Below are 15,264 nucleotides of genomic sequence, written 5' to 3' on the forward strand. Positions count from 1 at the left end.
CTCCTGATTCAAAGTACCGCTGCCCATGGGAAAAAATATCAGGCTTGGCACAGTTCCAAGCCCCTGCCAAAATTAATTGAGAAAGATGTCCACATAGTGGCTGAGAGCCCACATAAAAAAAGATTTCTGGTTTTATTTAAGACACAGATGTGTGGGAATATTTGGAGAACTGCTACTAAAGTGTCCTAAGGAACAGGCTGGTGTTTGCATCGTTCTTGAGTCACCCCAGGATCACCTGTGTGTTAACCATGCCTGCTCCACTGCTCTCAGTACTCAGTGCACAAAGCAGTGCCTTCTGACCCGTGAAAAGAGAAAGCCCCCACCAGATCGGGTCTAATCTGTTGCTGGAGGCTGGGTCAGGGCAGTGGCTCTTCCAGCTGACACAGCTGTCCTGGGAGACAGCTGTCCTGGCTTAATCTCGGCCAGCAACCAAGCCCCATGCATACACTCTTTCACTCCTCCAGGTGAGATGGGGGAGAGAATCAGAAGAGTAAATGTGAGAAAACTCCTGGGCTGAGACAAAGGCAGTTTAATAGGTAAACCAAAAGCCGTCCATGTGAGCAAAGCAAACCAAGGGATTCATTCGCTGCTCCCCAAGGGCAGGCAGGGGCTCAGCCATCCCCGGGACAGCTGGGCTCCAGCACACGTTGCAGTTACTTGGGAAGACAAACACCGGAACACTGAACGTGTCCCCCTGTCCTCTTCTTCCCCCAGCTCATATATACTCGGCATGACATCATGTGCTATGGAACATCCCTCTGGCTAGTTCAGGTCAGGCGTCCTGGCTGTGTCCCCTCCTGACTTCTTTTGCTCCCATCCGCCCCTGTCCCCCAGGCCTTCTGCTGGCAGGGCCTGAGAAGCTGAAAAATCTTTGACTTCGCACAAACATTACCTAGCAACAGCCAAAACCATCAGTGTGTTATCAGCATTGGTCTCGCACCAAATCCAAAACACAGCACTGCACCAGCTACTAAGAAGAAAATTAACTCTATCCCAGCTGAAAGCAGGACAGTATCCACCCCTTATTCCATGCCAGTTACATCATGCCACACTTTCCAACACAACCTCATTAACCACCACCACCCTTCCCGTCCTTTGATACAATACACAGATATCATTCCCCAAGGCCCAAGCTCCACCACAACCTTTTTTCAACATTTTCTTCTATCTCCTAAGACTGATGAGTAAGTCTCGAGTCACTTGAATTTCCCTCTGCCAGCTGCCTTCTTTTTGTTTTGAGTAGAGAACGGATTCCCTCTAAAGCAGGTCAGGTCTCAAGTGACTGTCTACTACTTGTTTGAGGCTGATGTACCTACGCCTTCAAACATGTTCTTCTTTTTATGAGAAAAATGTCTTAGCAAGTCTGTGTTCACCTGTCCCCACTATAGCTGGGGGTATTTCAGAGGGAATTCCAGATAACTACAGACTACATTGCTTAAAATAAATTTATCCAGAAGTGCTCTGTGCCATCAAAGCGACGAAAGCAGGGAAGTCCCAGGGACATCCTCCTGCTCTTATTTCGTGAAAATAAGGGGGACGTTTGAGGGACTTGAATGATATTTTATATTAGCTCACCCCGTAACTCACATCTACTGAGGTGGTATTATCCAAATTTTGCTGCTCCTTCATTGGGCTGGGGAAACTTAGAGAAGAAAGAAGAAAATTATGACAGGGTCTGGAAAGTAAGAGAGCTTCTTCTTTGGAAGAGAGGGAGGAAACCAGAGCTGAGCAAGGAAAGAATAGTTCTGAAGTAGTAGATGAAGACCAGAGGTAACCTGAGGGCAGACAGAGGCAAATGTAAAGTACTCCAGACAGACCAGCAATGGCAGAAAACGCAGAATCTTTTTATATTCATAGAAGAACAAGACACAAAAAAAAATCCTTTCTGCCCTATTCTGTGCTCTCGTGTAAACCGTTTCTTTTGACAAGGACCTGGCTCAGTTCAGCAATCTCTGCCGAGGTTTGCAAAGTTCTTTGTACATCACCTTCTCTGGAGCTGGCGGTGGTTGAGCTGACACCGATTCTCTGGTGTGTCAAAGCCTTTGAAGTTAGTGAGAAGGGGTATGTAGACACCTCTTGTCCTAAAATCCAGAGAGCTCTTTGTTCCTCTCCTTTTATTTCTTCACCTGCAGTACACCCTGCATGCTGGTGGAAGAGGCAATGTGAAATCCCTTCTGTCACCAGTGAGGTTTACTCTGTTCTTTTCTCTGCCTTATGGGTAGACGTGCTCTGCTGTTAATATATTTCTTGGTTCTGCCCTTGGCCTCTGGACTAATGACCCCTTTTAAGCAGAACCATTTGAGCCAGTAACCAGTGAAACTTGTACCTGTTTGAGGAAGAGAGTATGATACAGCTGATGCAAATTGCCATCAATTCACAAGGAAAGAAAAAAAAAAAAAAGCATTAGAGAATGGCTGGAGTCAGTGAGACAGATTCCATTAACACCAAACCCACTAAGTTTTACAGGGCGTGTTACCTGCTGGAGGCTTACTTCAGGACTGTTAGGCTCTGCTGATTCAACTCTCTTCTGCTTCTGCTCATATAAATTAGCATATACCCCTTAATCATCATATTCAAGCAATGCTTCCTCAAGTATGAATGTTCAAATAGGTCTACTAGGAGGTCCAGCCTGGTCCAGAGGATCTGCCACCAGCTGTCCTTTTACTAGTGATTCAAACATATGACCATGGACAAACCACATCTTCTCTCTCTCTCAAACTTACTTCTATAAAATAAGCAAATGCTAAATGATTTACAGTTGGAGATCTCCAGCACAAACTGCACTGCATTTCACAGCAAAGACAGTTAAACGTGTGGGTGGGGATAAAAAGTTCTGGGGTCCCTTTACGTAGCAAGAAAGGCTGGATACGTTCTACATTTTGCTTTGCTTTCCACCTCTGGAATAGCTGTGAAAAACAGAAGACACCTGAATTTAAACTTTGCTGTAAAAGGAGGTTTGGTGTTAGATGAACTTAGCAGGAGTGGGGGTTGCTGGGCATCACACAGCCGTGCATCTCTGGTACATTTAAGACATCCACATCTAAGCTCATATTCTCTTCCCTTCTTTTGTTTCCCAGTGGTCTTTTTGTGTTGATGACTGTTCATGTCTTTCTCACTGATCTTCATTTATGTGCCTTTTCTCTGTGTGAGCACTGAACGTCCTGTCAGCCAGGGACTGTGGATACCACTGATTGCGGACCCTCTCAGAAGAGTGCTGCATATTACACAGACTGCTGTATTCACATCCCAGACAGTGCAAATTCTAGTTTCCTAGGAATAACTAACTGGGAGAAAAATCAGGTTGATAGTCAGAAAAGAAGGATATTTCATAAAAGTAAGACAGTCATTACAAATTTTTATATTCATTTCTGCCATCATAGAAAGCCTCTTTCAGCTCTTGGGACAGGCACACTTAAAAGCAAACCTGGGCCTATTATCTGGGTCTTGTGAGTGAGGCTGGCCTGGGGGCAGCTTTGGTCTCAGATTTTTGTTTTGTTTTGCTTCTAAACCTGGAAGTTTTTCCTTCTGAAAGGAAACAACACAATTACTACGACTGAAAGAAACAATTAATTCCATTTCGTCAGGAAGAATCAAAGAGCACTTTCAAACTCCTACCTGAAAAGCAGTGAAAAACAGGTCATCTGCCCTGTAGAAATCCAGTACTGAACTGTTTTTAAAAAAGCTCTCAAGTGAGACATTCTGGAACAATTGAGACTTTTTCTGCCTACTTGTTTTCTGAGTACCTGGTGTGCATTTAATCATATTTTTGTATGGGTGCCCAGCAAGGAAGGGGTGATGGAGGCAAGAGGACAGCATTTTCAAGGGTTTGATGAGATGGAATAACATCAGGGAGAGGAAACAACCTCGAACAGGCTAGAAGAGACAAACTATGTGGCTGGGTCAAGTACCAGCAAAGCAAAGGACAAACTTTCTGTTGTTTGTATCAGGGGTATCGCATTGGTTGATAGTACAACATCAGGTCTGGATCCTGTGAATTAGAAAAAGAGCAGAAGAAGAAGAAAAGTGCTAAAAGAGTGCAGGAAGCTGGAGAGAATCAAGCAGAGGGTCCCCAGACTCTCTCATTCACCTTTCAGAAAAAACATGTCCCACTAGCAATGCCTGGTACTGTTTCCCAGCAGCTGCTGGCTTCAGTTTTTCCAAATTGGCCTCCAAATCCGTGTCTGCCAGTTCCACAGCAGAATGGTACAGAGTCACAAACCGGACACTAGAGCCATTAAAACTGCACAGTGGCTGCAGGCTCCTTCTGCTGGGCCACAGCCCGCTGGAGAGCCTGGTGCATCATGCCCCTTTGGGCTGGGGCATTATTACCTGTGACCAGGGTTCGGCCCCCTTCTCTTGCATCTCGTCAGAAGGTTTCCAACCCAGGGGAGCCTGCTGGAAGCTCAGCACTTCTGTTGGTGATGCAGCAACATCTTGGTTTCCCCATGCATCCTAAACTAGACTCCAAGGAACGGTTTCTGATTCATCATCTTGATGTGGTCAGACAGTTTTACAATACTGATTTTCAGAAAGAAATGTTGAAGTTCTACACATAGATAGATCACAGAATACATTTGGGTTGGAGAAGACCTTTGAGATCATCAACTGTTAACCGAGGACTGCCAAGTCCTTTGCTAAGCTGTGTCCCTAAGCACTGCATCTAGACATTTTTTGACCACCTCCAGGGATGGTAAAGCCACCACCTCCCTAGGCAGCCTGTTCCAGTGCTTGATCAGCCTTTCAGTGAAATTTTTTCCCCTGATATCCAATCTAAACCTCCCCTGGCGTAATATGAGGCTGTTTCTTCTTGTCTTACCACTTGTTTTCTGGGAGAAGAGACAGACACCCACCTGCCTACCACACTCTTTCAGGCAGTTGTAGAGAGCGATAAGGTCCCCCTGAGCCTCCTTTTCTCCAGAGTAATGAACCCAGCTCCCCCAGCTGCTCCTCATAAAGTTTGTGCTCCAGAGCCTTGGCCAGCTTCACTGCCCTTCTGAAGCATGGAGTAGAGAACTGACACCTTGCTTTTGTTAATAAATCCTTTCTAGATAGGAGGCAACCTACATTTAATACCCTTAAAATTATTCTGAAACTCTTCTGAAGTAGATACGCAAAAAACTTTTAGAAAACCACACTAGGACATTCCCCCTTTTCTCCTCATAGTGTATACGTTCTAGTATTAAGAGGTAAACCTGCAGCAAACAAAGCTGTTTCTTTTTACTCTGTTGATGGGCAGCTAAAACCCACCACAACCTCACTTATGAGAATAGCTACGTTTCTGTAGACAAGGAGAGTTCAAGGCAAGTTGGTTTCTTGAAGCCTAAAAAGGAACCTTGGGTGTTTACGATTCAAACCTGTATATTCTGTAATTTATGTGAAAGAGAATATCAAATAAAATATTCTTATTGAAAAAAAATATCTAAGTTTTAGTCTAGAAGTGTGTGTGTGGGGGTTTCTTGCTTGGTTTTTGTTAGTCTTGTTTGATAGTCTCATTTATAAAAGAGAAAAATGAACTCAATGCAAGTCTCTTGTTTCAGCTGTTTTGCAGGGGCTCAGTGCCGAAAAATGAAAAAAAAACCCAAGAGGTTTTATGTTCTTTGATGATGGAGTTCGTAAGAAAATGTACTGGTGTGATATCTAGTAGACAACTCCTTCACCCAGAGGCATGCAACAAAAAAATGATGAATGATGCTCCCAATCTTCTACCACCAAATCAAAGTTTCTTTTTACTGTGTGAATTTAGTCCCATGCCTCTGCCAGCAGTGGTTTCAGAAAAAAAATATTCTTCCTATCTCAGCATCTTATATATAAAACATCTAAAAGATGGCCTTTCAGCTACATTTCAAAGTGACATCTTCAGCCAGAGCTGCTGGGGAGATTCCTTTACATCTCGCTGCTCTCTTAGAACCAGGAACCTGGTACCCAGGCAGAGGAAAAATACCAACACGGGGCACCTCAGAAACGGCCTGGCATGCCAAAACAGGAACGTGAACGGTTTATACAGCCTGAACATCCTCTATTATATACCAATAGATATAACTATAAAACACATAGTTTAAAAGGACACTGTCCTGAGGCCCAGATAAAAGGATCCCAAACCTGAGAGGTGCAGGCTAAATAATGCCATTTGCTTTGCAGAGAGAAACGTGTTACCCAGAGCCAGTTTTACCCAAGGAAGGGGCGAGCAGGAGGGTGGCATTCCCACTTGCCCTCTTTCCATCTGTTAGGAAAAGTTATGCCCAGCATCAACACCACCACTGTTGCCCTGGACTGGAAAAGCTGCTGTGACAGGAGGTGACTGAAAGCAGGGCTGGGTCAGAGCGAAAACTGCCCAGCCATAGACAGGCAAAAAACTAGGCTTTTTGCAGTTTGGGTTTGGTTTTGGGGGGTTTGTTTGGTTGGGTTTTTTGGTGGTGGCAATAGTAGCTCAAAACATTCCTGCAGAGTCAGCTCTGAAAATATGCTCCGCTTCCGTTTACTTACAAAGTTACCCTGCTTGGTATCACTCATCCTGGAACAGGAAAAGGGAGCACTCCATTCAGCCCTAATTGCTTTCTGGCTTTAGTTTTATTTCTCAGGACCTTGTCAAAATTTGCTACACTTCAGAGCTTAGATACTGGTTTTTAAAATCGATACTGAATAACTGCATAAAGCCCTTGGAAACAAAACCTCCAAAGAGTTGCTGCTAAATTGTTCACAGAGGTAACTGGGCAGAGAAGCACAAGACAATCACACACACCCAGAGACCCTGAACAGCAGTTAGGGTGTTATTCACCCACAGTAAAAACTCCTGATCCCCTCAGTCACGTGCTCTTTTGTTCCCTGAAAGGTGCTTTCTATGGATTTCTTACTCTTTGCGCTCCAGCCAACAGGCAGCGAGTTACACACACTCTGTAGCTTACGCTCGGTGCGTAGCTACATGAAGCCAAACTCCGCAGCACCATGGTGGAGCGTTTCACGGCGTCACATGTCGTGGGTGGCTTTGCATGACACGCAGGCAAAGACATGTGCTGCTTTCAGGTGCTCTGCCTTCGGATGTCATTTGCTGTTCTCGTTGCCATCTGTCAAAGACAATTGGAAAACATCTTCCTGTCCTCCCAGCATTTTGCTTGTAAGCTGCCACACCTCCCCTTTCGCTCAGCCTCTAGTCCCTACGTCCTCGTAAGCAGAAACCTTGGAGAGCTTGTCACACTTCAACATACAGCTGAACAGTAAAAGAAATTACAATCCCACATGTGAACGGATACTTGCCTGACTCCAACCCGTGCTTTCCCTCACTCCCGGTGATCAGTTTGTAGAAAATAATAATAGGTAAGCTCTGCAACCTTCCTGGATTGATAGAGGTTTCTTGCCAACTGGTGCCTTTCTCTCTTCTCTCTGGAAGTTCTTTTCATTACCCATGCCCAGGCTCCCACTAGAGGCTGCTCTGCCATTACACAAGAAGGCACTCTGCGCTGAGGCTGCACTGACACAGGCTGTGAGAAGAACCTTTGCAAATAATCGAAAGGACATTTCTAATACACCTTGTGTAACGATACAGAGCTGGAGGGGAAGCTTTCCAGCTCGAGCCCTTAAAAACATAGCTTCTTTTGAAATACTGCTGTCGATACAATTCCATGGGTCTTGCTGCAGCCTCAGCACAGATCTTCCTGCCTTATTACTTGTAAAACATCAAAAGGCATCCCTAGAGGTGTCACCTACTCACCGGCTTGTCTGGATTGATCCTTGCTGGTGCTCACCGCGCTCGCTTCAGGTGCTGCACCAGGGACACACAGGCTCTGACCCTGCTCCGTGCTGGTGGCTGGCACTCGGTTTCTCTCACTCAGGCCTCCCTAGGTGCTGGCACCCAAGCACGCGTGCCCGCTAGCCCGTGGTGCTGGCTGCTGGCCCCGGGCCCCCATACATACAGGCACACTGGCTAGGAAGCGCCTCACACAGGAACAGAGTTAGAAATGGAGTTTAATGAGAAGACAGGAGAGACAGTGGTGACAAGGTGCTGGGCGTGCAACCAGACCCTTTAAGCCCTTTATCCCTCCATGTTCCCAGGCTTTTGCATCCCTAGATCCCCTCAGTTCCTCCCCTTCTCACCTTTGGTTCCTCTCCTAAGCATCCTGTAATAAGTCCTGCACAACCCAAAGAAGCTTTTCCCTTACATCCCATCATGTGTCGGTGCCCTTTTAGGCAGTGACCCCCCGCAGTTTGAAAGGGACTCCAGTGTTGGCTCCTCTGGATGGATTTCACACCCAGCTCTGGGGCTGAGGATCTCCTGGATCATCCCTGGAAGGGGCTGGGGCAAGGTGCACCTTCCTTCCAGTCCTTAGTGTGGGGTGCCCACCTGCCCTTGGGCCCCTCTGGGCTCATGGAAGTGGGCTTTTAACAGGCTAATGTCACTCCTTCCTGCGCTGGGCTGAGGAGCAGCTGGCACGGGGTGTTCTTTGGACTGCCCCACATGCTGTTGCCTCTCTGTCCACCTTCACAGGCATGTAGCCGGGCTCCTTGACGTCCTCAATGAGTCCGCTCCCAACCATGACGTGGATGCTGGTGTTCAGGTTCTCTGCTTCCTCTGAAAACAAGCGTCTGCAACTTTTTTTCTCTCTCGGGTTTCTCCTCAGACCTTGCAGCATTTTGTGAACTGAGGAGCCTGGCGCCTGCTCCTGCAAAAGACCCAGCACAGCAGTGTGGTAACTGTGACAAAGCTCTACCTTATCTGGCAGAGAGAAGTGACGAGAAGGCAAGAGGGCTAGTAAAGGACTAGCAAGAGCTTGCAAGGAAAACCTGTGGGAGGTCAGAGGAAAGTGGGGGTGAGTCCCAGCTGTGGTCACTTACTGGTTTTGTCTGTGGATGGCAGCAACCCCCCAGAGCTCCTTCATGCCTGTGTGACTGGCAGGGCAGGGCAGGGCAGGGCAGACTTTTCTTAGGAAACATCTGTGTGAGGCTGCTGATTACAGTGCCTAAGCTCTGCAGTGCTCCCTCGTCTTTGACCAGAAGGGACATCCCATCTGCCCTCCTGGGAATTTCCAGTACCTTTTCCATGCCTTTCCACCTAACCATTGACTTAACTTTTCTCCTTCAGCCTCCCCCTGCACTGCTAGAGGTTAGGTGGGGCATGGGTGGTGTCATCTCTCCACTGTGGCTGTCCCATGAAGCAAAGACATGGCAGCAGGAGTGGACCCCAGCTCTCGATGGAAGGGTTTTCTCATGTTCCTGGAAAGTGTTGCTGAGGCTTTTGAAGGATGTGAATAATTACTGGAAGCCTTGGGAGTCTGCATTACCTCACTTTGATAAGCAACATTCTGGTCCTTCAGTGTGCGCAGGCTCATTGCTTGATTGCTTAGGTCTTGGTGTAAGCCCTTCTCATTTTTTGGTGTTCTGGAAACACTACGTACGTTCAGTCTGAAAAACAAACAAATAAACAGCCATTAACTAGTCACATAATGCTTAGAAACCTCCTGGCATTCAGAGTGAATCTGGCTATTTTAAAGATGCTGTTCCTACCTGGATAATTCCCGGCGGCAGGTACATAAAAACAGCATCAGGAAACAGAAAGACAAATTGCAAGCTGAACACAGTCAAACCACGTCATTTGCAAGAAAATGGAAATTATTCTTACTTTTTCCTTTCAGTCTTGATTAGTCTCATGACACCATATATCAAGATTGCCAAGAACAGCACAGCTATTAAGACTGCCATGACGATTGTGCTCGTCTCAGCACCTACAAAAAGAAAGCACTGTAGTTCACACAGAATCTAGAGCGTTGTCAACACGTTTCTTGCGTCGTTTTCCAGAGGCTGGACTGAAGTGAAACATTCATCAGTTTGTGCTCATTTATTCTTTGCAGGAGAGAAAGGAACAGTGTAACAATTTAACACTGCAGTGGGTGAGGAATTATTTTATTTTTGAAATCAATACTGACAATGTCTCACGTTTCCCTGGTTTTGGGGGAACAAAACCCCAGCATTTTTACTCCTAATCTGTTTGTGTTTCTGTATGAACAAATTTTATCGTGAGGAAAGTCACCCATCCTTCCTGAGACAACTTCCTGCAACATCTTCCATGGGAAATGTTGTTCCCCAGCATTCGACAGTCAGGGACTTGCTCCGTTGGTAGCCTCCAGCTGTGAATACCGCTGGAGAGCTGATAGTGTCTGCTCTATATCAGTGATCATGTAGAAATATATTTCTACACACAAAGACATATCTACATATGTACACACAAATCTACCTATGTATTAGATATTTATATATGCACACACTCACCGCACAGACACAAAGGTACCACAGGGAGGAATCTTCTGGACGGTTTCAGATTATGAAATCTTCATCTAGCATGAGGTCTGAACACCCAGAAAAATGTCTAGCGAGACCTATGTGAAGTACAAGCTGCACTCCCACAATTATACATCTTTTCCTAAGCACCTGCTACTACATGCTGCACCTCTCCATACAAACTCAGCCTACCTTCCCTTCTTTTTTCCAGGTAAACTGCCTTCATTTTCCTTCCCTGTGGGTGCTCAAGGAGGCAGGCCAAGGCACGGAGGTGGTTGGAAGAGAAGGTGAGTCTGTTTGCCACCGTTACTGTTCCGTTTGAGTTTTGGACATGGTGTATTTCAGGGGACCCATCCAGGTCTCTCTCATTCAGCCAGGTGATGCTGGGGGCAGGCTTTCCTGTCGCTGAGCAGACTGCAGTGGAGAGACCCTCGGTGGGCAGGTGTAAATCATATTCCACTGTTAGCTCAGAAATTGCTGAGAGCAAAAAGAGAAAGTACTTTTATCACACTCCATGCTGAGTTTACGGTCAAAGCTGGACAAGTCACCTCTCTGTACGCAGGTTCTTATCTAAAAGCATCTCCTGGCTTATTTACCTTGACCGCCTCTGAGGGAAAGTGTGGCAATTCTGGAGACCCTCCACCAAGGAGATGCTGCTGCATCAAAAGTCTCACCATGGTGGAGGGGATAATGCCTCACCTACCTCCTGACTACATCAGGCCTGTGCGGAGTGCCAGAAAGTGAGAAGGTGTTGGTGGAAAACTTACTTTGGATGTTGAGGCATATCTCTTTGCTGAAGGAGCCATGAGGGAACACACTGAAAATGCATCTGTAATAGGACTCATCCTCAAATGTGAGATTTTGGAGTGTGATAGCAGAGGCCTTCACAGCTGCTGTAATGAAACGTGCCTTCTTCTGAAATGGCTCTGTCAGCCTCAGCCCGTGCTTTGGGCTGTAGGTGGCTATGTTCTGGAAGGAAGACCCCATTCTCTTCTGCCAGGTGACTTGTAACACTTCCATTGAGAGTAAGAAGTTGCAAGAGAAATTTGCCTCTCCACCAAGGGCTGCTTCAATAATGCCATCAGATTTCACAGGTTCCATCAATCCTAAGAACAAAGCAAACCCCCAAATCAGAGCAAGATGAAAAGCGATTCACTCAAGGAAGGCTACGGTGCCCTGAAGCATCCAGTCACAGTGTCCCCATCTTGCAGAACACTGGCGCAAGGAATGTTACCATGAGGTCGTGTGGCACACTGGGAGACCTCCGACACCCTGATCTCGTGGGTGGCCATCACATCATTAGCCTATGGTACACATCGACGAAGAGGAAGGCAGCAGTGGAACAAAGGGCCGGCAGGCTTCTTAGCAAGCACAGCAAACTCAAGCCCGTGGCCCCTCTGCCTGCTTCTTCCCAGTGCCTCTTAGCTCGCCTTTGTCTGCAAGAGCTCAGAGGTGTCCGCTACGGACCTGACAGGCAGCACCCACCCAGCAAAAGCACCTCTTGGCTCCTGAGAGCATCCCTGCTTTCCCCCTCACCGCACCTGCAGCCCAGGGCACCCCGCAGCTGGGAGGCAGCACAAACGGCTGTGGAGGAATGTCCCCCTGCCCCAGCCTCTCCCAACAGAAGCGTGCACCGCCCAGACACGTGCGCTGGAAGTGCAGACCTGCTCCATCCCTTGTGCTGAGAAGCTTAGCAACACTTGCAAAGGAGGGGAATATCAGGCTGAATAAAGAGCTGGAGTGCAAAGGGAAACTGCCCTGCACCCTCTCTGACCTGCATCTCCCCATTTCACTGCTGACCAACCCCCAGGTTACTGGCTCCTGTTCCAGTTACCAATTAGTATTTTTCAGTCAGGGTGGCATCTGGGTCTCTCTCTTCTTGCCTAGAAAGGCTGGTGCTGCTCCAGAGTTAACCTTGTGCAGGGAAAGGATGCTCCACTCACCCATCGCAGGCTTGTCCAGCTGGCAGCCCTCACAGAGCAGCAGCAGGTAGATTTCAGCCCAGCAAAGCAGGGGAAAAAGCATCACAGGACAGAGCAATTGCTCAGGGAAGCTTGTTCCCTTTTTGCCCCTGGATCTCTCTAGGCTGGCTGGCATGTCCAGGACAAAGGCTAAAGATTTGGCGCCCAGTTTTTAAAAACTCCTTGGAGGCCAATCAGCAGGGCAGTGGTGCCCGGGAGCACCAGCCAGGAGCCCCGCTTGCACTTCCTTGTCAATCATTAACAGGAGCAGGTTAACGGCACAGCTTTGTTCCCTACCAACCGCACCAGCTGGCAGAACTAGAAATAAACAGCACAGCCTTTTATTCCGCCCCCTGCCCCCATCAGCAGCAAAGCCTGGTGTTGCTCCTCGTTAGCCCCCTGCTACTGAGCTCTGCTGCGGGTGCCATCAGAAGGAGTTGCACCTCAGAAGGTGTAAATTGTGGGATCTTCCTCATAAGTGCGGGTGGTGGCTGCCAGAGAGGGAAGAAAGGAGGGGCAAAGCAAGCTATTTCTTTTATTTAGCTGATGGGCAGCTAAAACCCACCACAATCTCACTTATGAGAATAGCTACATTTCTGTAGACAAGGAAAGTTCAAGGGAAGTTAGTTTCTTGAAGCCTAAAAAGGAACCTTGGGTGTTTATAAAGCAATGCTGTATATTCTGTCGTTTATGTGAAGGATAATGTTAAATAAGATATTCTCATTGAAATAAAAATCTAATTTTTAATCTAGAAGTGTAGGGTTTTTTTCCTGCAAGCTTTTTAACACATTTTAGTCTTTCATGTACGATTTCAAATGCTCTTTTGGTAGACAAGCTGCTTTTTCTGCCCTTTTTCTTAGAGTGGCTAAGGTCTGCACCTTCTGACGAATTAGGGAAGTCAAAACTCTGTTTATATTGTGTATGGGTCTTAGACTGAGGATTCCCAGAGGCTTCCCAGAAATTTCAGGTAGCTTCTTTCAAGGCCGAGCAGATCAAAACAGCTTGGAAAAGAATTTAGTGCTCCTTTCACACTCAGCTTTATATGAGCAAAAGTAAAAGCAGTGCAGAAATGACGAGGCCCTTTGTATGGCTTCCAAAATGTGAGTAATTTCTGGTATACTAAGAGTCAAAAGAAAAATATCCTTGGTTTTTATTGGCCTTGTTTGGTAGCCTCATTTATGAAAGCGCAAAATTAACTCAATTAGTGCGATTCTCATATTTCATCTGTTTTGCAGGTGCTCAGTACTGAAAACTGAACAAAACCCAAAAGGTTGTATTTTCTTCCATGACTGAGTCCATAAGAAAATTTACTGGTGTGGTATCTGGTAGATGAATCATTACCCTAGGGTTATGCAACAGAAAGATGATGAATGATGCTTTCAAAGCTTTGAAAATATCCTCCGCTTCCGTTTACTTACAAAGTTACCCTGCTTGGTATCACTCATCCTGGAACAGGAAAAGGGAACAGTCCATTCAGCCCTAATTGCTTTCTGGCTTTAGTTTTATTTCTCAGGACCTTGTCAAAATTTGCTACACTTCAGAGCTTAGATACTGGTTTTTAAAATCAATACTGAATAACTGCATAAAGCCCTTGGAAACAAAACCTCCAAAGAGTTGCTGCTAAATTGTTCACAGAGGTAACTGGGCAGAGAAGCACAAGACAATCACACACACCCAGAGACCCTGAACAGCAGTTAGGGTGTTATTCACCCACAGTAAAAACTCCTGATCCCCTCAGTCACGTGCTCTTTTGTTCCCTGAAAGGTGCTTTCTATGGATTTCTTACTCTTTGCGCTCCAGCCAACAGGCAGCGAGTTACACACACTCTGTAGCTTACGCTCGGTGCGTAGCTACATGAAGCCAAACTCCGCAGCACCATGGTGGAGCGTTTCACGGCGTCACATGTCGTGGGTGGCTTTGCATGACACGCAGGCAAAGACATGTGCTGCTTTCAGGTGCTCTGCCTTCGGATGTCATTTGCTGTTCTCGTTGCCATCTGTCAAAGACAATTGGAAAACATCTTCCTGTCCTTCCAGCATTTTGCTTGTAAGCTGCCACACCTCCCCTTTCGCTCAGCCTCTAGTCCCTACGTCCTCGTAAGCAGAAACCTTGGAGAGCTTGTCACACTTCAACATACAGCTGAACAGTAAAAGAAATTACAATCCCACATGTGAACGGATACTTGCCTGACTCCAACCCGTGCTTTCCCTCACTCCCGGTGGTCAGTTTGTAGAAAATAATAATACGTAAGCTCTGCAACCTTCCTGATTGATAGAGGTTTCTTGCCAACTGGTGCCTTTCTCTCTTCTCTCTGGAAGTTCTTTTCATTACCCATGCCCAGGCTCCCTGTTTCTGCAAGAGGCTAATTTCTCTTTTTTTGTTGTTGTTTTTTGTTTGGTGGTTTTTTTGGTGTTTTTTTTTTGTTGGTTTTTTTTTGTTTTTTTATACATATAAAAAGAGCCATCAGTTTAAACAGTAGTGGAAAGCATTTTTGAAACTCAGAAAGAACCACCGCTCTCCAAAACCCCCTGAAGTACAAGTGTGGCCCCTCTGAGCAGCAAGGGCTGATGCTGAGTGCCAGGGGCTGAGCCCTGCCTGCATCCTGCCCCACACTGTCCCAGGGGAAAACCTACTTCTCCCCCAGCCCCTTCCTTCACAGAAGAGGGGGAAATCAAGCTGCAATGACAGGAAAGCTTGAAGAAAACGTGGTTTCCTTCTTTGATAATTATGGGGCTCAGGGGAAAAATTCCCTATTGTGACAGTTGCAGCCAGTTCCCCTTTCCCTGCACTCACCAGCTGTGCTATTACTAAGCATTAGGGAGCCTAAAAAAAGCCTTTTATGACAAGGACTGGCTTTATTAATTCTCAGCTCTCCCACTTGCTTTCATTTCAGGTTACTTGGCTTTTTGAATGCAACCTGAAGCCTGCTTCATCTGGGATGCACATTTGAAATAGAGGAGTGAGGAAAAAACAGATGACATGCACTTGCTCCAGGAAGGCAAGAGAAGAGTAAACAGCCTGCACTGGCTGTCCTCCT

At 46.5% G+C, this 15,264-nt stretch overlaps 1 protein-coding gene and 1 long non-coding RNA gene across 3 annotated transcripts; one reads left to right on the forward strand and one right to left on the reverse strand.

Moving 5' to 3' along the window:
• Positions 1-7,271: 7,271 nt before the first annotated feature.
• Positions 7,272-15,186, forward strand: LOC130144377 (uncharacterized). Its single transcript, XR_008820101.1, has 2 exons — positions 7,272-7,343; positions 14,505-15,186. It is a non-coding gene; the product is annotated as an uncharacterized LOC130144377 (long non-coding RNA).
• LOC130144373 (uncharacterized) lies at positions 7,985-13,222 on the reverse strand. Of its 2 annotated transcripts, XM_056327933.1 has the most exons (6): positions 12,210-13,222; positions 11,034-11,372; positions 10,459-10,743; positions 9,611-9,713; positions 9,273-9,393; positions 7,985-8,654 (listed from the first exon to the last, which is right to left on the reverse strand). In XM_056327933.1, exons 1-6 carry the CDS (start codon positions 12,361-12,363, stop codon positions 8,388-8,390), a joined length of 1,269 nt encoding a protein of 422 aa, XP_056183908.1. In that variant the 5' UTR covers positions 12,364-13,222; the 3' UTR covers positions 7,985-8,387. The 2 variants fall into 2 exon arrangements, with proteins under 2 accessions (XP_056183908.1, XP_056183909.1); XM_056327934.1 differs by lacking the exon at positions 10,459-10,743.
• Positions 15,187-15,264: the final 78 nt, after the last annotated feature.

The sequence above is a fragment of the Falco biarmicus genome, chromosome 2 (genome assembly GCF_023638135.1).
Source record: "Falco biarmicus isolate bFalBia1 chromosome 2, bFalBia1.pri, whole genome shotgun sequence".
Lineage (NCBI taxonomy): Eukaryota > Metazoa > Chordata > Aves > Falconiformes > Falconidae > Falco > Falco biarmicus.

Coding starts and splice junctions, on each gene's coding strand:
- LOC130144373 (XM_056327933.1), bottom strand. CDS start 12,363: ATGCCAGCCAGCCTAGAGAGATCCAGGGGCAAAAAGGGAACAAGCTTC. Junction 9,714..10,458: donor CCTGGAAAAAAGAAGGGAAG/GTAGGCTGAGTT, acceptor TTCTTTTTGTAG/GTGCTGAGACGAGCACAATC. Junction 9,394..9,610: donor ATCAAGACTGAAAGGAAAAA/GTAAGAATAATT, acceptor TTTGTTTTTCAG/ACTGAACGTACGTAGTGTTT.